A 25,082-nucleotide genomic window follows, 5' to 3' on the forward strand; every position below is an offset into this window, starting at 1 on the left:
TCCAGTATTCTGGAACTTAACCCTTTTCATTATCATGCACAGGTATGAAAATTTCCAGAGATGAAATTGCCAGGTTATAGGATTGTAATTTAATGTCAACTTAATTTAAAACTTGGCTGTATCAGCTAGCTTACATTCTCACCAGTAAAAATTTTAATTCATATTGATCTATATTTCTCCAGGAATAATTCTAATCAAACTTCCTAAGAACTATCATTGTCACTAAGTAATTTCTCATTGTGATCTTAATTTACGTTTTATGAATATTGATATGTTTGACCATTTTTCACTTGCTTTTCTCATGAATGCCTACTCGTCTTGCTGCCCAAGTTTTTATTTTCCCTTTTTTTCTCTTTTTTAATTTCTTTTTTTCTTTTACTGAATATTTTCTTTATTTACATTTCAAATGTTATCCTCTTTCCATGTCTCCCCTCCACAAACCCCCTATCCTATCCCTCCTCCCCCTGCCTCTATGAGAGTGCACACCCACCCACCCACCTACCCACTCCCACCTTCTAGCACTTGCATTCCCCTACACTGGGGCATCAAACACCCTCAGGCCCAAGGGCCACTCCTCCCACTGATGTCCAACAAGGCCATCCTTTGCCACATAGGCAGCTGGAGCCATGGGCCCCTCTATGTGTATTCTTTGGTTGGTGGTCCAGTCCCCAGGAGCTTCAAGGTACTAAAATATGTCCGTCTAAGTACCTCTGCTAAAATTTTAATCTGTTCTACCCCATCTTTGAGGACATCTTGGAAATATAGTTTTAGACTCTCGAGTACTATATAGGTAGAGAAATGTGAAATATAAATATGAGTGCCAATTGCCCATTGCAACATTAGATAATAGGTATTACAAGTTGTCTACTCCCAGGGTGAGATGTGCTTAATGAAAAAAATTTTCTGTTTTCTTCTTAAGATTTCAAGGTAGTGTAGTCTCTGAATCTTCTGTGGTTATTTTATTTTTTCTATCTACTATTATGTCTTTTCTCAGCATGTTAGAATTTTAAAACTGGATCATCAAGAATACTTTAATTAGCCTGTGGTGTTTGGTGGCACATACCTTTAATCCCAGCACTTGGAGGGCAAAGGCAGTTAGGTCTCTGTGAGTTTGAGGCCAGCCTGGTCTACAGAGTGAGTTCCAGGACAGCCAGGGCTACACAGAAAAACCTTTTGTCCAAAACCAAGAATACTTAAATTTTATTCTGTCCTGAGTTCCCCAAATTTGACATTAAGAAACATAAAACTGTAGAAATTTGATCTTGTTGTTGACTTGTAAGTAAACCAAAACTGGGGGAGTTCATTTTTGAATCCTAAATTTATCCAATGTATGGACTCTTAAAATTTGACTTTCTTTTGTTTGTATTCTTCTGTATTATATAGTAGTTTCTGCTTTATTGTTATAGTCCTTTTAATGTACTTGCATTTCATGACTGCATGTTGTTCTGGTTTGTTTTCTATTGCAGTGATGAACAACTTAAAAAGGACTTACAGCTCCCAATTTATCATTGGGGGAAGCAGGGCAGGAACCCAAGTGCTGTTTACTGACTTGTTTCTCATGACTTGCTTAGTCTATTTTCTTTCTTTTTTATTATTGGTTATTTTATTTATTTAGATTTCAAATATTGTCCCCCTTTCCGGTCTCCCCCGACAAACCCCCCATCACATCCCCCTTCTCCTTTGCCTCTGTAAGGGTGCTCCTCCAGCCACCCATCCATTCCCGCCTTACTGTTCTAGCATCCCATACGCTAGGGCATCAAGCCTCCTCAGAACCAAGGACCTCCCCTCCCATTGATAGCAGATAAGGCCATCCTCTGCTACATATGTAGCAGGAGCCATGAACCAGCCCATGTATACTCTTTGGTTGGTGGTTTAGTCCCTGGGAGCACTGGGAGATCCACTTAGTTGATATTGTTGTTCTTTCTATGGGGTTGCAATCCCCTTCAGCTCCTTTAGTCCTTCCCCTAACTCTTCCATTGGGGTCCCTGGGCTAAGTCCAATGGTTGGCTGTGAGCATCCTCATCTGTATCAGTCCGGCTCTGGCAGAGTCTCTCAGGAGGCTCCTGTCAGCAAGCACTTCTTGGCATCAGCAATTAGTGTCTGAGTTTGGTGTCTGCAGATGGGATGGATCCCTAGGTGGGATGGTTTCTGGATGGCCTTTCCTTCAGCTTCTGCTCCATTTTTTTGTCCCTGTGTTTCTTTCAGTCTATTAAACAACTTAGTTTACCAGGGATGGCGCTGCCCATAATGTGCTGCCTCACAGGGCTATTTACAGAGAAGTCTGGTAGAGGTGTTTTCTCAGTTGAGCTTCTCTCTTCCCAGGTGACCTTATTTTGTCGAGTTGACAAAATAAATTTAAAAATAATATAAAAAATTAGCCAGTACATGTAGCATTCCTGTGGAATTATATTTTAGCCTTAAATATGTTCATATTTTCTCTCTTTAAAAAATATTTTTATTAATTCTCCTTTTGATTTTGGAATCCTCTTATACTTACACTATGAATTTTTATTAAAGTATACAATTGAGTAAATTTTTAAATTAGGTTTAATTTTTTTCATTCATTGTGGTTATTTTAGTTTTAATATTCTTTCTCAAAATAATTATTGTTATACAGAGTTTTAATATCCCAGTAAAGAATGTTACAGTAATTTTTCAATCATATACTTAAATTAGGCTTAATTTTTAATGTACTGGGAAGACAAGGCATTTTATAGTATAAAGATAATAACCATTTAGTTGTTTTTGTGTATGTGTTTACAACATTCTTCCTTTCATGTGCAGATATCTTGAAGCTAACAGTTGTTCTCATGCCTGTTGATCACAAGATCTGATTCATTCTCAAGATATCTTACTTCCACATAGTTAATCACCTCTTATAGACTCTACCCCCTTGAAATAATGCTACAAAAAGCGTCACATTTCAACATATTTGGCAGAAGCCATATCTAAACCATAGCAGCAGTTGGGTTTCATGATAGAAAAGTAGAAAAAAATGGACACTTGGTTTATTAAAGGCACTTTTGAAAATGCTACAGGGTTTTAAAGTGAGCTCTGCTAGTTATGTCTTTAGAGAAAAATTGTACTTTTATTTATGTGTCATAGTTAATGACTGCAAAATCAAAATAATTTAAAAATTACAGGGAAAATATTTTAAGAAAAGTACACATGAGCAGGTCTAAATCAAAGGAAACTAGTAATAGCTTGGATTATATAGTTGTTGTGTACAATGCCATAGTACTGGATTTTGGAAACAGTTTAATATATTGATGTAGGAATACATAATATCTAGGTACTGATTATAAATAATGAAATAATTATTTCATTTACAAGAAAAATACTAAAGTTACTTACCAAACTTCATGTTCCGGACCCCATCAGGACCAATTTGTGCTGCCCAAAGTGTCTTGGATGTTTTCAGTGGAGCTTGGTTGACTTGCAAGGGGATATGCACGTAGAGACAATTATTTTAACCATGAGCTCAGATTCCAGAGACTCAGCAAGACTGAGAGAAATATAGTAAAGCCTTCGCTTCTCAAAGGACATTATTGAGCTACTTACAAAAATCTGGAACCATATATCTTCTGAGTTAATAATAAGTGAAGCGGTAAAATAGTCATTTACAGTTAATCTTCATTCCCAACTTGATAGGCTTTAGAATCACCTGAAGACTCATGTACTAAGGGCTTGGAAAGGAAGGCTTTTCCATAGAGGTTTAATTGAGGAGGGAAAGCATTGACTGAGCAGCACCATCCCATGAGTTCAGGACCGAATAAAGATGGAAAGGTAGAAAGTCAGATGACTCATCCGGCTGGATCAGCGCCGGGGTAGCGGGAGCGCAGGGTTGCCTGACACCCGCCAGCTACCCACGACCCCCGCCGCAGGATTTTGGGACTGCTGGTGAGTGGAACACAGCTTCTGCTCCAGTCCAATCACGCGGGACCTGAGACTGCATTAGTTAGGGAAGCAGAAACCGGCCTGAGTAGGGCCACAGGCCACATCCGGCCGGATCAGCGCCCGGGTAGCGGGAGCGCAGGGTTGCCTGACACCCGCCAGCTACCCACGACCCCCGCCGCAGGATTTTGGGACTGCTGGTGAGTGGAACACAGCTTCTGCTCCAGTCCAATCACGCGGGACCTGAGACTGCATTAGTTAGGGAAGCAGAAACCGGCCTGAGTAGGGCCACAGGCCTCATCCGGCCAGATCAGCACCGGGGTAGCGGGAGCGCAGGGTTGCCTGACACCCGCCAGCTACCCACGACCCCCACCGCAGGATTTTGGGACTGCTGGTGAGTGGAACACAGCTTCTGTTCCAGTCCAATCACGCGGGACCTGAGACTGCTCTGGTTGGGGAGAGAGAAATCCGGCCTACATAGGGCCACAACCCTCTTCCGGTCAGAAAAGCACCGGGGCAGCTGGGGCGCAGGGTCGGCTGACACTCACCAGCTACCCACAACACCCACCACAGGATCTTAAGACTTCTGGAGAGTGGAACACAGCTTCTGCTCCAATCAAATTGCACGCGGGACCAGAGACTGCATTAGTTAGGGAAGCAGAAAAACGGCCTGTGTAGGACCACAGGCCTCTTCCGGCTGGACCAGCACCGGGGTACCGTCAGCTACCCACGACCCCCGCCGCAGGATTTAGAGACTGCTGGTGAGTGGAACACAGCTTCTGCTCCAATCTTTAAACAGTGACAACGATAACAACTAACCCCAGAGATTACCAGATGGCGAAAGGTAAACGTAATAATCTTACTAACAGAAACCAAGACCACTCACCATCATCAGAACCCAGCACCCCCACTTCGCCCAGTCCAGGGCACCCCAACACACCGGAAAAGCTAGACACGGATTTAAAAGCATATCTCCTGATGATGATAGAGAACTTCAAGAAGGACTTTAATAACACACTTAAAGAAATGCAGGAGAACACTGCTAAACAGGCAGAAGACAATAAAGAGAAAGCACAAAAATCCCTTAAAGAATTGCAGGAGAACACTGCTAAAGAGTTACAAATCCTTAAAGAAAAACACGATAACATAATCAAACAGGTAGAAGTCCTTACAGAAAAACAGGAAAACACATCCAAACAGATGATGGAAATGAACAAAACCATACTAGACCTAAAAAGGGAAGTAGACACAATAAAGAAAACCCAAAATGAGGCAACACTGGAGATAGAAACCCTAGGAAAGAAATCTGGAACCATAGATACGAGCATCAGCAACAGAATACAAGAGATGGAAGAGAGAATCTCAGGTGCAGAAGATTCCATAGAGAACATCGGCACAACAATCAAGGAAAATGTAAAATGCAAAAAGATCCTAACTCAAAACATCCAAGAAATACAGGACACAATGAGAACACCACACCTACGGATAATAGGAGTGGATGAGAATGAAGATTTTCAACTCAAAGGACCAGCAAACATCTTCAACAAAATTATAGAAGAAAACTTCCCAAATCTAAAGAAAGAGATGCCCATGAACATACAAGAAGCCTACAGAACTCCAAATAGACTGGACCAGAAAAGAAATACCTCCCGACACATAATAATCAGAGCAACAAATGCTCTAAATAAAGATAGAATACTAAAAGCAGTAAGAGAAAAAGGCCAAGTAACATATAAAGGCAAGCCTATCAGAATTACACCAGATTTTTCACCAGAGACTATGAAAGCCAGAAGATCCTGGACAGATGTTATACAGACACTAAAAGAACACAAATTCCAGCCCAGGCTACTATACCCAGCCAAACTCTCAATTAACATAGATGGAGAAACCAAAGTATTCCACGACAAAACCAAATTCACACATTATCTCTCCACGAATCCAGCCCTTCAAAGGATAATAACAGAAAAAACCAATACAAGGACAGGAACCACGCCCTAGAAACAACAAGAAGGTAATCCCTCAACAAACCTAAAAGAAGACAGCCACAAGAACAAAATGCCAACTTTAACAACAAAAATAACTGGAAACAACAATTACTTTTCCTTAATATCTCTTAATATCAATGGACTCAACTCCCCGATAAAAAGACATAGACTAACAAACTGGCTACACAAACAAGACCCAACATTTTGCTGCTTCCAGGAAACTCATCTCAGAGAAAAGGATAGACACTACCTCAGAATGAAAGGCTGGAAAACAATTTTCCAAGCAAATGGCATGAAGAAACAAGCTGGAGTAGCCATTCTAATATCTGATAAGATTGACTTCCAACCCAAAGTCATTAAAAAAGACAGGGAGGGACACTTCATACTCATCAAAGGTAAAATCCTCCAAGAGGAACTATCAATCCTGAATATCTATGCTCCAAATACAAAGGCAGCCACATTCATTAAAGAAACTTTAGTAAAGCTCAAAGCACACATTGCACCTCATACAATAATAGTGGGAGACTTCAACACACCACTTTCACCAATGGACAGATCATGGAAACAGAAACTAAACAGGGACACAGTGAAACTAAGAGAAATTATGAATCAAATGGATCTGGCAGATATCTACAGAACATTCTATCCTAAAACAAAAGGATATACCTTCTTCTCAGCACCTCATGGTACCTTCTCCAAAATTGACCACATAATTGGTCACAAAGCAGGCCTCAACAGATATAAAAATATTGAAATTGTCCCATGCATCCTATCAGATCACCATGGACTAAGGCTGATCTTCAATAACAAAATAAATAATAGAAAGCCAACCTTCACGTGGAAACTGAACAACACTCTTCTCAATGATACCTTGGTCAAGGAAGGAATAAAGAAAGAAATTAAGGACTTTTTAGAGTTCAATGAAAATGAAGCCACAACATACCCAAACTTATGGGACGCAATGAAAGCATTTCTAAGAGGAAAACTCATAGCTCTGAGTGCCTCCAAAAGGAAACTAGAGAGAGCACACATTAGCAGCTTGACAACACACCTAAAAGCACTAGAACAAAAGGAAGCAAATTCACCCAAGAGGAGTAGACGGCAGGAAATAATCAAACTCAGGGGTGAAATCAACCAAGTGGAAACAAGAAAAACTATTCAAAGAATCAACCAATCAAGGAGCTGGTTCTTTGAGAAAATCAACAAGATAGATAAACCCTTAGCCAGACTCACTAGAGGGCACAGGGAAAGCATCCTAATTAACAAAATCAGAAATGAAAAAGGAGACATAACAACAGATCCTGAAGACATCCAAAACACCATCAGATCCTTCTACCAAAGGCTATACTCAACAAAACTGGAGAACCTGGATGAAATGGAGAAGTTCCTAGACAGATACCAGGTACCAAAGTTGAATCAAGATCAGGTTAATGATCTAAACAGCCCTATATCCCCCAAAGAAATAGAAGCAGTCATTAATAGTCTCCCAACTAAAAAAAGCCCAGGACCAGATGGGTTTAGTGCAGAGTTCTATCAGACCTTCAAAGAAGATCTAATCCCAGTTCTTCACAAACTATTCCACAAAATAGAAACAGAAGGTACTCTACCCAACTCATTCTATGAAGCCACAATTACTCTGATACCTAAACCACAAAAAGACCCAACAAAGATAGAAAACTTCAGACCAATATCCCTTATGAATATTGATGCAAAAATCCTCAATAAAGTTCTTGCTAACCGAATCCAAGAACACATCAAAACAATCATCCATCCTGACCAAGTAGGTTTCATCCCAGGGATGCAGGGATGGTTCAATATACGGAAATCCATCAACGTAATCCAGTATATAAACAAACTCAAAGACAAAAACCACATGGTCATCTCCTTAGATTCGGAAAAAGCATTTGACAAGATCCAACACCCATTCATGATAAAAGTCTTGGAAAGATCAGGAATTCAAGGCCCATACCTAAACATGATAAAAGCAATCTACAGCAAACCAGTAGCCAACATCAAAGTAAATGGTGAGAAGCTTGAAGCAATCCCTCTAAAATCAGGGACTAGACAAGGCTGTCCACTTTCTCCATACCTATTCAACATTGTACTTGAAGTCCTAGCCAGAGCAATTCGACAACAAAAGGAGATCAAAGGGATACAAATTGGAAAAGATGAAGTCAAAATATCACTTTTTGCAGATGATATGATAGTATATATAAGTGACCCTAAAAATTCCACCAGAGAACTCCTAAGCCTGATAAACAGCTTCGGTGAAGTAGCTGGGTATAAAATTAACTCAAACAAATCAATGGCCTTTCTCTACACAAAGAATAAACAGGCTGAGAAAGAAATTAGGGAAACAACACCCTTCTCAATAGTCACAAATAATATAAAATATCTTGGCGTGACTCTAACTAAGGAAGTGAAAGATCTGTATAATAAAAACTTCAAGTCTCTGAAGAAAGAAATTATAGAAGATCTCAGAAGATGGAAAGATCTCCCATGCTCATGGATTGGCAGGATCAACATTGTAAAAATGGCTATCTTGCCAAAAGCAATCTACAGATTCAATGCAATCCCCATCAAAATTCCAAATGAATTCTTCAACGAATTAGAAAGTGCAATCTGCAAATTCATCTGGAATAACAAAAAACCTAGGATAGCAAAAACTCTTCTCAAGGATAAAAGAACCTCTGGTGGAATCACCATGCCGGACCTAAAGCTCTACTACAGAGCAATTGTGATAAAAACTGCATGGTACTGGTATAGTGACAGACAAATAGACCAATGGAATAGAATTGAAGACCCAGAAATGAACCCACACACCTATGGTCACTTGATCTTCGACAAGGGAGCTAAAAACATCCAGTGGAAGAAAGACAGCATTTTCAACAAATGGTGCTGGCACAACTGGTTGTTAACATGTAGAAGAATGCGAATCGATCCATTCCTATCTCCTTGTACTAAGGTCAAGTCTAAGTGGATCAAGGAACTTCACATAAAACCAGAGACACTGAAACTTATAGAGGAGAAAGTGGGGAAAAGCCTTGAAGATATGGGCACAGGGGAAAAATTCCTGAATAGAACAGTAATGGCTTGTGCTGTAAGATCGAGAATTGACAAGTGGGACCTCATGAAACTACAAAGCTTCTGCAAGGCTAAAGACACCATCAATAAGACAAAAAAACCACCAACAGATTGGGAAAGGATCTTCACCTATCCTAAATCAGATAAGGGACTAATATCCAATATATATAAAGAACTCAAGAAGGTGGACTCCAGAAAGTCAAATAACCCCATTAAAAAATGGGCCTCAGAACTGAACAAAGAATTCTCACCTGAGGAATACCGAATGGCAGAGAAGCACCTGAAAAAATGTTCAACATCCTTAATCATCAGGGAAATGCAAATCAAAACAACCCTGAGATTCCACCTCACACCAGTCAGAATGGCTAAGATCAAAAATTCAGGTGACAGCAGATGCTGGCGAGGATGTGGAGAAAGAGGAACACTCCTCCATTGTTGGTGGGATTGCAAGCTTGTACAACCACTCTGGAAATCAGTCTGGCGGTTCCTCAGAAAATTGGACATAGTACTACCGGAGGATCCAGCAATACCTCTCCTGGGCATATATCCAGAAGATGTCCCAACCGGTAAAAAGGACACATGCTCCACTATGTTCATAGCAGCCCTATTTATAATAGCCAGAAGCTGGAAAGAACCCAGATGTCCCTCAACAGAGGAATGGATACAGAAATTATGGTACATTTACACAATGGAGTACTACTCAGCTATTAAAAAGAATGAATTTATGAAATTCCTAGCCAAATGGATGGACCTGGAGGGCATCATCTTGAGTGAAGTAACACAATCACAAAAGAACTCACACAATATGTATTCATTGATAAGTGGATATTAGCCCAAAACTTAGGATACCCAAGATATAAGATACAATTTGATAAACGCATGAAACTCAAGAAGAATGAAGACCAAAGTGTGGACACTGTGCACCTTCTTAGAATTGGGAACAAAACACCCAGGGAAGGAGTTACAGAGACAAAGTTCGTAGCTGTGATGAAAGGATGGACCATTTAGAGACTGCTGTATCCAGGGATCCGTCCCATAATCAGCTTCTAAACGCTGACACCATTGCATACACTAGCAAGATTTTGCTGAAAGGACCCAAATATAGCTGTCTCTTGTGAGACGATGCCGGGGCCTAGCAAACACAGGAGTGGATGTTCACAGTCAGCTATTGGATGTATCACAGGGCTCCCAATGGAGAAGCTAGAGAAAGTACCCAAGGAGCTAAAGGGATCTGCAACCCTATTGTTGGAACAACATGATGTACTAACCAGAACCCTGGAGCTCTTGTCTCTAGCTGCATATGTATCGAAAGATGGCCTAGTCGGCCATCAATGGAAAGAGAGGCCCATTGGACTTGCAAACTTTATATGCCCCAATATAGGGGAATGCCAGGGCCAAAAGAATGGGAATGGGTGGGTAGGGAAGTGGGGGGCGCTATGGGGGACTTTTGGGATAGTATTGGAAATGTAATTGAGGAAAATATGTAATAAAAATATTTAAAAAAAAAAAAAAAAGAAAGTCAGATGAGTGCTGCCATTCCCATTTCTCTGCTTTCTCTGATCTCTTCAGAGTTGAACACATAGCCTATCTATACTTACACTGATAGGAACCACCTGCTCCATGAGGTTCCCAGTGGGGTATGTTCTGACTCAAAAGAAACCGTTCCTCCCTTAAGTCCCTTATCAGGTGTTTGGTTACAATAACAGTAAAGGTAAATATTCGCAAATATTTGCATGCCTGTTAAGTGTTGGGTGTTTTCAATTACTCTTTCTCACCCAGCAAAATTCCTTCCTCTTCCCAAAGTAGTCACTCTTATTTTTATGCTTTGCATATTTCTTGAAAGTCTAAATTCCACATAAGAAGAAAACCTGCAGTATTTATCATAAGTAATCTCAGGGTTTATCCATTTTGTTTCTTATAGTTGAATACAATTCACTGTATATGTGTCATCTGCTGACATCCAGGTTGATTCCACAGCTTAGATGTTGTGAATATTGCTACAGTACACATGGATATGCATCTATAACTGCTGTGTGCTAAGATCCCATCACAGTATATCCATAGGAGTGGTAGGACTGGATCATGTGATAGTTTTAGTTTTAGCTTCAGTAGGGACTGCACTAAGGTGCAGTCTTAGCATCCTTGCTAACATTTAAAAACAGAACCAAATATTTATATTCTAAAATATAAAAAGAGGCAGTAGTAGAGATGAAAAACAATGAATGAGAGAATTAGGAATGTTCACCCAGATTGAAAAGACAGAATATAAAAGCCAATATAGAAAATAAGGAAAATAAATTCAAAGAGCTAATGTATGATTGAGTCTTGAACAAAGTGAATTTGAACTGTATGAGCCCACTTGTAAAATTTTTTTGGATGTTTCTAATAATTTGAAGTAATTATTGGTGATTACATAGCATAGGAATATCAGAACAATTAAGAAAAACACTGTCATAAATTCATATATATAATAAATGACATGTAAAACTTTATCTTTGAATTGCTTTTATTATTTAGTATGATGAAACATCAGAACTTTATCTTTCTGAAATTTTTAAATCTCTGTAGGACAAACTGAACTCTGCCTGAATTATCATCAGTTTGATATGTTTGAATATTCATACTTTTACTCAATAATATTAAATGACTAGTCCTTCTATTTTTATTATAAATCTACTAAATTTATTTCATATAGGAAATATATGTGACTCATATTGACTTAATGAATTCTCCAAAAATGACTTATTAAAATGAATATAACATTAACTGCTTATTGCAAAGGTTGCACAGTAAATTAAAAGATGCTGTTGAAAAGCAATTGGAAGCCCTTCCCTTTGGCACAGGGATAGGAAATGACATCTGTGCAGATGATGAGACCGTGAGGATCCTTCAAGAACAATTGCAACTAGCCAATCAAGTAAGTGGCATATTTTTTTACTTACTAAATTTAAAGTCTTCAGAAATGTTTTAATCTTTTAAAATTTTTATATTTGATATTATAATCATATCATTTTTCCCTTCTCCCCTCTCTCACTCTAATCCCTCCAATACCCTTTCTTGCTCTTTCAAATTCATGACCTTTGTTTTCATCAATGGGTGTTATATGCATATATGTATATACGTACATAATCATAAACATAACTATTCATTCAGTCCATATAATGTCACTTGAATGAAGTTCAGGACTGACCTTTTGTTATTTAACAGAGTAACAAAATTTATAACAGTTGATTTTGCTGTGACTTAATACTTGTAAATAATTCCCTCACTATTTGTTACAAATATAACTTCAAATATGTTTTAATTGAATCATATTGCATTTTGAACATTTTTGTCCTTTAAGAATAATTAATTTTAAGCCAGGCGTGGTGGCGCACTCCTTTAATCTCAGCACTCGGGAGGCAGAGGCAGGCAGATTTCTGAGTTCAAGGCCAGCCTGGTCTACAAAGTGAGTTCCAAGACAGCCAAGACTATACAGAGAAACCCTGTCTTGAAACCTACCCACCCCCCCAAAAAAAAGAATAATTAATGTAAAAAGAATATTCTAAAGAAAAGAGAGATCACTGGTTTAATCCCGTAAATTTACATATTTTTCTGGTTTTATTATAATACCATTTTCAATTTTCAAAGATTATAACATAATTATGCTTCTAAAGTTATATTTTCTCTGGCTATTTTTTTCTCCCTCGTAGTTTTTGAAATTGCTGTGACTCTGTCCTGTGTGTTTCATTTTCAATGTTAAAATTTTTATAAATTTGTACATAAGAAAATTTTTATTTCATTTTATAATTTTACATTCCTGTGTCTCAGACCTTGTATGTATCTGGCGCTGTTCTTTTACTTTGGAGCTCTATAGGTGGAGAATAATTTTTGTGCCTCACTTTCTTTGTTTATAAATAGTCCTAGAAATTATGAATGTATAGATTTGATTTTATAATTATCTTTAAAAATTATAGCTTTATTCCCTAAAAATCTGGTTTGAGACTATTTATGGATACTATTTTAGGTAAATTAGAAAGGCTGTGTTTATGTTGATCAGGAACATGTTCTAACATTGAACTTTTTCAATATATAAATAAAAGGAACTTAAAAAATACAGAGGATGGGCTGGCGAGATGGCTCAGTGGTTAAGAGCGCCGACTGTTCTTCCGAAGGTCCGGAGTTCAAATCCCAGCAACCACATGGTGGCTCACAACCATCCGTAATGAAATCTGACGCCCTCTTCTGGAGTGTCTGAAGACAGCTACAGTGTACTTACATATAATAAATAAATAAATCTTTAAAAAAAAAATCAAAAAATACAGAGGAAAAATAATGTGGAAAAATTTTCCCTGTTCCATACTAGGAGGAATTTACAGTTGTTTACACAGACATAAGTGGAAATTATACTTTCAAATGCAAGATACTGAGGTATCTTTTAGAAAGCCATGGCATAATATGCATTTATTACTCCTGAAATGTTAGAAAGTTCATGGAACAGTCATGCCAAGTGTTTATCCTGATTAGTAAGGACTAGTACATTACCTTTTTTTATGTATGATCATTTAGGAGATTGGATTTAAGACCATGCACACACTAGCCAGGCACTCTCTGATTAAATACATAGCTATTTTTGTGTTAATTTGCTTTTAAAAGTCTGATTTTTAAAAAACTGAATAGGATTATCTGTTACAAGATTGAATGTTCTAAGCCTTATACTCTTGAAACTTACTGAAATTAAACAAGTGAAAACTAATTTAAATGGAATATTTAAAAGTGAATATTGAGAAAAAAAGAAATCTTTGTGTACTTTATTTTGTCAAAACACAACTGGCCATTCTTATCACTAGACTCCACACCAATAAATTAAGCCTGCCATGGATCAAAAATATTCTTCAAAATGTTGCATCTGTGACACCCACAGCAAACATTAGGCTGAGCTCTGGGAATTCTGAGGAAGATGGGGAGGAAGGATTATAGGAGCCGGGGGCGGGGGCACCACAGACTCAATTAACCAGGTTTCATGGGGGCTCGCAGAGATTGAATTGACAATCTTGGAGCCTGAATGTCTGATCTAGGTCCTCTGCATATATGTTACGGTGTGATTTGATGTTCTTGTGGGATTTCTAACAATGAGAGCAGGGACTGGGGACTGTCTCTGACTCTTTTGCCTGATTGGGGACAAGCTCCTACTGGGTCGCCTCTTACTAGTCCAGCCTCCATATGAGGGTTTGTGGCTGGTCTTACTGCATCTTGTTATGCCATGTTTGGTTGCTATCTCTGGGAGGGCTGCTCTTTTCTGAAGAGAAGGGAAGAGGAATAGATATGTGAGACAGGAGAGGTGGTGGGGAAAGACTGAGAGAAGGGGGAGGGGAAACACTATGGTCAGGGTGTGATATATGAGAGAAGAACAAATAAAAAAGAAAAAATATGAACACTTAGAAATATATACAAAAAAGTATTGTGTCTGTAGTGACCATATGTCGACATTATCTTACAACCCAAACAATGGAGCATGCAAAATGTTTACTGTTAAGTATGATAGATAGTTAATGTTTGTGGGAGCAGGCATGAACATTATATGTAAATACTTAGTCCTTTTATATAAAGGACTTGATCCTTTGCAGATTTTGGTGTCCTGAAGGAAGGGGATGAGTCTCCCTCCCCTTACCAAGAGATGACTGTTATGAAAATAGTCAAAATTCAAATACCTTCATTCCATAAATATTTATTAAGTACATACTATATGACAGACAATGTCATATAATATTACTAGTACAGTGTAGAACTTGTTCCTTCTTTCGTTGACCTTTTAGGAAAGGCTAACAAGGAATGAGGTACTGGGTGGGGCTGGTCAGAGTTCTTGTGTTTGATCTCCATTTCACTTCCAAACTATGTAACCTTGGGAGCTCTCTTTACATCTCATCTTCCTCATTTATACATATGGTTTGTAATTTATTTTACTAGATTTTATGGTAATTAAGCTTAAGCCTATAACATTTAGTATAGTGGTAAACATATATTTAAGTTAATAAGTTAACATTATTTCTATTCCTGTCTTCAGTAGTAATCATCAAGATATAAATAAGATTTCAAAGTATATTTAAGTTACTTGCATATAAAATATATTTAGGATAGAACAGCAAGAGTAAAATATTAAGACCTTAGTACATTTAGTTTTGAGTATTTTATTCTGTGACATTAAAATGATTTGTAAAACATCTGGAAAGCATAAGTTTGACAGTAAGAGTCTTAAAAATGTTTGTATTCCTTGATAGTAAGATGGTGACATCTCACAGATTCTTGTAATTGTTAAAAAGAGTTTCTGTGGGAGCTGGGTACACGCATATGCCTTTAATCTCAGGATACAGGAGGCAGAGGAAGGTAGATCTCTTTGAATTTGAGGCCAGCATGGTCTAGGTAGCAGAGTTCCAGGCTAGCCAGACCTGAAGGGATGGGATGAATCTGAGAAGAGTTGAGGGAGTGGAGGAAGTGGTGATTATGATCAAAGCACAATGTACAAAATTCTCAAAGAACTAATATTTTTTTCTCTTTTAAAGAAAGATATGTTGGGCTGGAAAGGTGGCTCAGTGGTTAAGAGAGCATAATTTTCCCCCAGATGAACAGATATTACTTTCCAACACCCAAGCCAAGGGCGGCACAATTACCTGTAATCCAGCTCCAGAGATCTGAGACCTCTGACCTTGGCAGGCGTGTACACATGTGCACATCCCTGCACACAAATACATGTATGCATATGCTTAAAAGCAATAAGAATCACTCTTTATAAATATGAATTATGTTAAAATATAGACATAAATTAAATTCATGTAATGTTCCTGAACATGATAGGAAATAATTCTAAAATATAAAATTGCAAAATAAATTAAACTGAAGGGTAATGATAAACACTGATTCAAAAGTTACATATTCACTTAGCGGTTCTCAAATTCATATATATCATAATCGCTTTGAGACTTGTAGAAACATAATTTCTGCATCTCTTATTTCTCGCTATCTGAAGCAAAGCTCAATAATTTGCATTTCTAATAGTTCTGAGATGATTTTGATAATACTGGTCCTTTGAGAAGTACTTCTTTAAGAATCTGGATTTTGTAGAGCACTTGTCTATCATGTGCAATGACCTAGGCTAAACATGTAAGACAAGGGCTGGAGAGATGATGGCTAGGCACCTAAAAGCATTACAGAGGACCTAGGCTCAGTTCTCAGCACACACATTCTAGCTCACACACATCTATAACTCCATTTTCAGGGGGTCCAATGCCTCTTCTAACTTGTGTGGGTGCTAGGCACATACATGGTGCACATAAACATGCACACAAAATACACACATGAAATAAATCTTTAATAAAACAGCAACAATAGAAAAGTAGGGAGGGGTGCTGTAAGTACTACTGCAGGTAATTCTTGTCATTCTTTTTCTGAGGCTTTTTGAAATATGAGACATTTTAGTGCCTTGAATGATTAAGAAAACAAAATGGTAAATAATATTTAAGAAAACAAATCTGAAGGAAATCAGTTGTTTATAATTATCCATCCAGGACTTGAAGATCTTGACTATGTCTTCTAACTCCAAATTCTGTTTATCAACAAATTTGATAATTCACATACAGACAAACCTAACTATCGTTTCAGAAGGAAAGATGACAGTTATTTTTTTTTTACTTTCTTTTTTTTTTTATTACGTATTTTCCTCAATTACATTTCCAATGCTCTCCCAAAAGTCCCCCATACCCTCCCCCCCCCACTTCCCTACCCACCCATTCCCATTTTTGGCCCTGGCGTTCCCCTGTACTGGGGCATATAAAGTTTGTGTGTCCAATGGGCCTCTCTTTCCCGAGATGGCCGACTAGGCCATCTTTTGATACATATGCAGCTATAGTCAAGAGCTCCGGGGTACTGGTCAGTTCAGAATGTTGTTCCACCTATAGGGTTGCAGATCCCTTTAGCTCCTTGGATACTTTCTCTAGCTCTGACAGTTATTTAAGATGGGGAATTTTATTAAGAAGAGGCCATATGAAGGGAGGCAGAGGCAAGAAGATCATAAATTTAAGGCCAACCACAAGAGGGTCGGGGAGTCATTTGTACATTTTCTGAGTACATGTTACAGAAAGTGAAATCCTATAATCTAAAAGTATACTCAGCATAGTCCAGCCTTTTAGCTCTGCCTTTTCAGGAAAACTTACAAGTGATGTACTAGCTTCCTCCTGGGATTCCAAAGCTTGCTGTGATAACGAACGTGCAATGGCCAAAAGCAACTTAAAGGAAGGATTTATTTGGCTTATAATTCTATAGAATTAGATCCCTCTGTGACGACAAGAAAGCTATGGAGGCCAGCAACAGGAGCAGAAAGCTGTGACATCTTATTTTCACCGCACAGAAATCAGGAATCAGACATCAACCTAGAAGTGGGACCAAGATAGAAACCTTCAAACCCTGCCCCCAGAGTTGACTCCCTCTAACAAAGCCATCTCCTACCTTTATTCTTCCTAACATCACCAACTGAGCATCCAGGGTTCAAATCATGTGCCCACAGGGGACATTTATCATTCCAAATCACACCAAAGAGAAAATGTCTTGTTTTGTTGTTTTCCACACTTAGTCTAAACTTGCTAAGGAACCCTAGGCTATTTGCTATTTGCATGGTCTCAGTGGATTAAATTAGCACTTCTTAGCCTTTTAGTTTCAAGACTACTCAGACCACTTTATCTTATTTTAATATCCTACAGTACATTTTGTGAGTTATAGCTATCATTATTTAGTCTGCTGTAAATTTAACTGGCTTTATTTTTTGAATAATAATATAAGCACACTTTCTACCACTTCTCAGAGCAGAAATGACATAATATATACTTTAGAAAATTCTACTGTGACAGACAAGAACACATAGGCAGATGTCTTCCTATTGTTATAAACACAATTTTGACCTCAAAATCTTCTGAAAGTCTTTAACTCTGAAACCCCTTACTATACTTTGGTGGAATTTTAAAAAAAGTTAATTGAATTAAAAAGTAAATGATGAACTAATAAAAATCTTACCACAAAATGCCAAGTAAAATAGTGTTAAAAAATACATTATGTGATTATAATTTTACTAAAAGAAAAACTTAAAAAAATTGTATACCAGAAGCAACTTATAAAGAATTTATAGACATGAACAGTCAACATTTATAAAGATGATTATATCCAAGTTAGTAGTGTTTATTAGAAGAGCTAATACTAAAATTCTAAATGGTTCTTTATTGCTTCTGTTTTTCATATTTTTTTAGTTTTCTACAATAAGCACTTAACTCTTTACAATCAGAAAATCATACTGTAGTTTCTCAGAAGGACTTTTCTCCTTTAATAATGTCAAGGCTTAATTTATAATTTTTGTAAAACAGAGTAGTTTCTAATATGTATTGCTGATAACATTAATTTTAGCTATTAACTCAAAGTAAAAGGAAATTTTCAAAATAAGAAAATGACTACTAAAATTTTAAAATCATGAATATTATTATATTACAGTCACATCCCACATAACAACCTGTCAAACATGGACTATATATACAATGTTTTTTCCTACAGAGTGCATCATCTAGTAATGATTGTGGTGATTGTAGTTTGTCTTTAGTACATCTGCTGTGGTCCCATCATAGTGCATTCCCTGAATGTGTTCTTACAGTAAACTATGCATGACTACCATCTTTATATACAGTCTAGATTTACTTTGTAACTTTACAAGTACTCATTTGTAAAAGTATATGATTATTTATACTATCAGTAAATAGCTTTCTGATACTTTAAGAAACTATCAAAGTTTTTTGTTGTTATTGTTTTATAGGAGAAAACTTGGGCTCTGGAACTCTGGCAGACTGCTTCTCAGGAGTTGCAAAGTGTACAGAAACTCTATCAGGAGCATATGACTGAAGCCCAGATTCATGAATTTGAAAACCGAAAGCAAAAAGTAAGCCTAAGTTTTATGATTTTCTTATGTATTTGTCAAAAATTTTATCATGAAAAAAAGTGTTTTGGAAAGAAATTCCTAAGTATCTCATGTTTTTTTAATGTTAACAACAAATATATCTCAGAATCTTCTAAGCAGATAAATAATCAAAGAACTACCTCAGTGCATGTTGTGTTTTGAATGCAAGTAGAATTAAAAGGTGTATTAGTTTGGAAAAGAAATATAAAATTGTTCTTTATAAACTGACCTCTGGTGGTGTTGTAATTGCTTAATTTCCTACCTGTTGTGAAACAAAACAAAAATTATTCATTGAATTCAGTGAATGGAGAAACTTCCTCAAATACAATGATAACACTGTCAAATAGCAATGTTCACACAATTGAATATGACGTTTTACTAAAATAGATGTCCAATATGTTGACAAATTACAATTTTATCAAAGGAAGAAGTCTTATTAGTTATTAAAGATTTCTTTCTGTCTAGAGCATTGCATTGGGCATCTGGCTTTTGATTTATGCCTCTGTTAACAAACTGTCACATAAAGACCTCCTGTCCCATTAGGAAGTTGTTTTTCTGCTGGTTCTTTTACTGCTAAGTACATTTGAGTGCTGTAGACTTAAGAATTATCTGTTAATATAAGTGGGTTATCATAACTCTCATTTGTTAATTCTTCAAGTTCATGAATACTTTTAATATCATCATAGCGAATTTCTGACTGTGTAATCCTAATGATACTTATATGATATTCTAGTTTACAATATTGTTTTATCCGTGATGTGATTTGAAATAACATATATAATCTGATCTATAAAACTTTTAACTTCTGGGGTCTAATAGAAAACAAATTCTTCAAGGCTGTTTCCTATTTCAGGTGAATACTAAGGCCTTAAATCATTTTGTTGTTTTCACATAAAGTCATTCTTCTACTATACTAGAAATCTATCATTTGATTTTATTCATAAATAACTTTACAAATATTACTTCATCTCTATTTTCCTCGTTGCCTATTATTCATTTGTTTTCTGACATGTTAAAAATCTGCTCCAACTTTATGTTATTTGTACAAGTAGTCTTTAATAGGACTGTATGACCTGATGAAATTATTTTAAACTTGTGGAACATGGAGTTTCTTACAGCAGTTACACGATTACTACAGTGGCTCCTTTGCACAGTTGATCTTACCCATTTTGGATATACTTGAATATGTAGTTTCTGGTATTGTGCACATACTTTCTAGTCACTTAAATGTTTATAACTGCACCGTCTATGTTTAAAATATTTATTGGTGAATAATTTATTGTACAAATAATGATTTTACATAAATGTAAATCATTTTTGTAATGAAGCACCATTGCCTCCTTGTTTCACTTTTAATCATTTATATATTTTTTATTTATTTGACTACTAATTGACACAATAGAAGATATAATGCCAATGTCATACAAATTTAGATGTACAATATTAGACTTGGTTTTAGTTTTATTTAAAGCGTGGGCAACAAGCAAAACACTATGGATTTGCTCTGTTTTCCTATTAGGATCAGCTGAACAATTTTCAACAACTAACCAAGAAACTCCATGTTGCTAATGAGAACATAGAAATGGTAAGTGGAAATGAACACTTTCTGTTCCTACTTTTTATGAATTAGAAAGTGTAACTATATTTATTCATTGTTATTCACATCAAAGCATGTTGTATGAATTAAGGCGTATAAACAGTACCTTTCCTGATTTCCTTACATATTTAGTAACTGAACATACTTCTTTAAACTGAACAGTACCCTGTAAAGGTCTAACCAACGTGCATGTGAATTACATCCTAATCTGAAAACTCTCTTCGGGTATTTGGGGTATTTGATGAGGTCTCTTAAGAGTAGAGTGATCTAGATCCTCTATTAGCCCAAAACTTAGGATACCCAAGATATAAGATACAATTTGCTAAACGCATGAAACTCAAGAAGAATGAAGACCAAAGTGTGGGCACTATGCCCCTTCTTAGAAATGGGAACAAAACACCCATGGAAGGAGTTACAGAGACAAAGTTTGGAGCTGAGACAAAAGGATGGACCATGTAGAGACTGCCATATCCAGGGATCCATCCCATAGTCAGCTTCCAAACGCTGACACCATTGCATACACTAGCAAGATTTTGCTGAAAGGACCCAGATATAGCTGTCTCTTGTGAGACTATGCCGGGGCCTAGCAAACACAGAAGTGGATGCTCACAGTCAGCTATTGGATGGATCACAGGGCTCCCAATGGAGGAGCTAGAGAAAGTACCCAAGGAGTTAAAGGGATCTGCAACCCTATAGTTGGAACAACATGATGAACTAACCAGTACCCTGGAGCTCTTGTCTCTAGCTGCATATGTATCAAAAGATGGCCTAGTCGGCCATCACTGGAAAGAGAGGCCCATTAGACTTGCAAACTTTATATGCCCCAATACAGGGGAATGCCAGGGCCAAAAGAATGGGAATGGGTGGGTAGGGAAGTAGGGGGGGGGGGTATGGGGGACTTTGGGGATAGCATTGGAAATGTAATTCAGGAAAATACGTAATTAAAAAAAAAAGAGTAGAGTGATCTAGATCCTCAAAAGTAGTGCATGCACCTACTCTTTAGTGTTTCCTATCACACACAACTAGAAATGTGATAAGAGTAACATAGATCTGTGTTGAATGAATAAATTGATTTCTTTTAAAGAACTAAACTAAGACCCATTTGTAAATTAACTGTCAATATATGCGATTAATATGTGTAATATATATATGTGTGTGTGTATGTATACATATATATATACACATACATACACAAAGTTCCTACATTCTTCTAAAACAAATATAATTCAACCTCCCAGTTCTACTTACTGTCTTTTAATTCTCTTATATTCCTTTTGCTTTCCTTATCTCCTTGGAATTTTATTTTTACTCATTGTTGAGTAATAGAATTATATAGAATTAAAATAGAATTAAATAGAATTATAGCACTCTGGGTGATCCCTCCCTTTACTGTTCATTCTTCCCTAGTTACTCTGCTAATTCTTGCTAATACCTAAATAATGTCTGTGCTTAAGAGTAGAGTTATGTCATCAAAAGTAAGTTATCCCATTTTATTCCACTGTCTTATTAATCAACTGTTGACTCCTTATGTTAACATATAGAATCTCCTTTTTTCGTTTGTGTTATTTTTGAGACATTAGTTCCATACTCTAGCAAAGGCTAGCCTGGATTTACCCAAGCTGGTTTCGATCTCTTGACAGTCCTCCTGCCTCACTTTCCCTAGTACTGGGATTGTAACCTGGTTAACAATTGGGATTTCTAATCATAGATTTGTTTCTTTTATTATTTTCTTTTTACAATATATTTCTGAGGAATCCTAATGCTTCAAGACAAAAGGATTGCTAAGTTCTAGAATTAAAGGCTTTAAATAATATATTTCTACATGGAAGTTAGTACTTTAACCTAGTGTCACAGTTATTTATTGTTTCTCTGTTTCTCCCAGAACAATGGGGATTATATAATCCTTTGGTATTTCTGCTATAGATACCTTATTGTATCAATGACTCCTAAATATTTTTAAGGGAAGTCATAGGAAAAGCATGTTTGAGTGTTCATATGGGGTATATTAAACCATGGTAGTGCCTTTCATTCCAGCATTCATGAAGCAACAGCCAAGTCAGGCTGATCTCGTTGAATTAAGGACCATACTTGTTAGACCCTGTCTTGAAAGAAAGAAAGAAAGAAAGAAAGAAAGAAAGAAAGAAAGAAAGAAAGAAAGAAAGAAAGAAAGAAAGAAAAATTGAATACTCTCAGGCCAGAACTACAGAGTTTTCTTAATGTGTATGGTGGATAACACACAACTACCAAACTATAAAACTTTCATTAAACAATCTTGTGTAAATCAAAGAGCATTCAGAGCTTAGTTGCAGGAGCCAATCTGAATCAAAATCAAAACAAAAAAGGAATTTGCCTATAAAAGACAAGCAATTCCCATTTAAAAGGTCTCTTACTAGGCTGCAGATACACAATAAAATAATGAGTATAGGGTAAACTATAAAATATAGTAAGACTTGAGGACGGTGTGAGAGTAGACAAACCCTTTTCCCAACACACACACTAATTCAGCAATCAGAACAATTGAACAGTTTCTGCATCCAAGAGAAGATGATTTTACCAGACTTGGTAAAGCCAGTGGGTTGGTTTTAGTTTATACTAAAAACCTAGTGCAGCACCATAATATCCTATGATCAAAAATAAAACTAGCTCCCAACTTCCACCAGAAGAAGTGAGAGTTTGGTGTGCACATGTAAGAGTCTCAACTTTTCTGAAGGGGATCTCAAAACATTGACTTCTGTCTTGTTTGTCTTGGAATTCTCACAGTTCCTAGACTGTTCAGCCACTGTAGAGAATGGTGCTGTGGTTCTGCTTGGACTAATAGATGTCATTGACCCTGTTCATCACTCATTACTAGCTACTGGGTAAAAAAGCTCAGCTCTTGGCTTCCTCCTGCAGGAAACAAATAAATCTTTGCATCCTGCACCCTTCCTTCCTTCCTTCCTTCCTTCCTTTCTTTCTTTCTTTCTTTCTTTCTTTCTTTCTTTCTTTCTTCCTTTCTTCCTTTTTTCTTTCTTTTTTTTTTTTTTTAAAGACAGGGTCTCACAAGTATGGTCCTTAATTCAACTAGATCAGCCTGCCTTGGCTGTTGCTTCATGAATGCTGGTTATCTAAAAACATGTCAATCTTGTTGGTCTTTGTGCTCTGTCCAGCAAGGGAGTTGGGGGATTAATAGCAAACTAATGTATGCCACAGTGCCTTACCCCTCATTTATCACAGAATAAGTACATAAAGCTATTTCTGCCACTATCTCTAGGAGGAGGCAGGATACCTCCCAACCCTGTAACTAGCTAATTAGAGGTCCTCTCTCAGTCTTCGAAGACCAGGAGGATTCCAATTTTCTTTCATGCCTAGAAACCTAAGCAATCACCCAAAAAAAGTTAAAAAAAAAAAAAACCCACATGTTTCAAAAGAACCACATGAATTAACACTAAGTAAGGGAGATAAGGCGGGTAGGGGGATGGATAGATGGATGGACAGGCAGAAAGATAATAAAGAACTTGACAAAATATAAAAGTATCTTAATGAGATGCTCACTGAGGTCAATGAAAGCAATTCATGAAACGTGGACTTATATATAAAAATAATGGAAACCACAAAAAAAAAAATACAAAATCAACTAACCTGGGCCCATAGGGGTTCACAGAGGCTGACCGGCCCACTAGGGAGTATTCATGGACTGACCTAGACCTTCCACATATATGTAACAGTTGTATAATTTGATCTTCATGTAGTTCTCCTGTACAGGGGCAGTCTCTGACTATATTGCCTGCTGTTGGGACCTTTTTTCCCTACCAGGCTGCCTCTTCTAACCTCAGTAGGAGAAAATGAGCCTAGTCTTGCTTTTATTTTGATATGCTGGGGCTGGTTGGTATCCATGGGAGGACTCCCCTTTTCTGAAGAGAGAGGGAGGAGGAGTGGCTGAGATAAGGAAGAGATGTAGAGGGGAAACTACAGTCAGGATGTAAAGTAAATTAATAAATTAATTCTTAAAACAATGGGACTAAAAGATACAATACACTAACCCGACAAATTGATTAGAGGAGTCTAGAGCAAATGAAAAAGTGAAAGAATTCAAGTAAGAGGAATTAAGCTCTTAGTAAATCAAGAAAGACAGAATTGGTAATTGAAGATGTTTTAACTACTAACAACATTTTGAGATAATTTTAAAAAATCATTACTACAGTTTTTAGTAACTAGCAAAATGGAAGAATTTTAAGGGCAAAAGAAGGAGCTGAGATTAAAACACCAAACAGATATATAAAACAAGTTCATTGGAGCAGAAAATTTCCCAAATCTACAAAAAGATATGGCATTCCAAGAATAGGAACCATTAAGAACTCCAAACAGGGCCAGAAAAGAATATCTCCATGTCACATTATAGTTAAATGCCAAGAGTACAGAACAAAAACAAAATAGTGAAAGCTATAAGTGAAATCTTGAGTTGCTTCTAAAGGCAGACTCGTTAGAATTACATCAGACCTCTCCTTTCAGGAGAAACTCTAGGAGCCAAGAAAGCACAGTATGATATATTTCAATCTCTTAGAGTAAATAACTGCCAGCT

At 37.0% G+C, this 25,082-nt stretch overlaps 1 protein-coding gene across 5 annotated transcripts in view; it reads left to right on the forward strand.

The window, feature by feature from the left end:
- Positions 1-25,082, forward strand: part of Sclt1 (sodium channel and clathrin linker 1) — a 123,456-nt gene that overhangs the window by 15,376 nt on the left and 82,998 nt on the right. For 4 of the 5 annotated variants that reach the window (XR_015046761.1, XM_085835917.1, XM_021157911.2 and 1 more), the window contains exons 6-8: positions 11,745-11,880; positions 18,787-18,909; positions 20,447-20,512. Coding sequence is in view for 4 of the 5 variants with exons in the window: in XM_085835917.1 (XP_085692043.1) it covers positions 11,745-11,880; positions 18,787-18,909; positions 20,447-20,512 (325 nt within the window). In the remaining variant the exon portion in view is untranslated. The remainder of the gene's footprint in view (positions 1-11,744; positions 11,881-18,786; positions 18,910-20,446; positions 20,513-25,082) is intronic. The other variant, XM_021157910.3, reaches the window with a different exon arrangement.

This window comes from Mus caroli, unplaced genomic scaffold, assembly GCF_978045245.1.
Source record: "Mus caroli unplaced genomic scaffold, Mus_caroli_1 scaffold_3, whole genome shotgun sequence".
Lineage (NCBI taxonomy): Eukaryota > Metazoa > Chordata > Mammalia > Rodentia > Muridae > Mus > Mus caroli.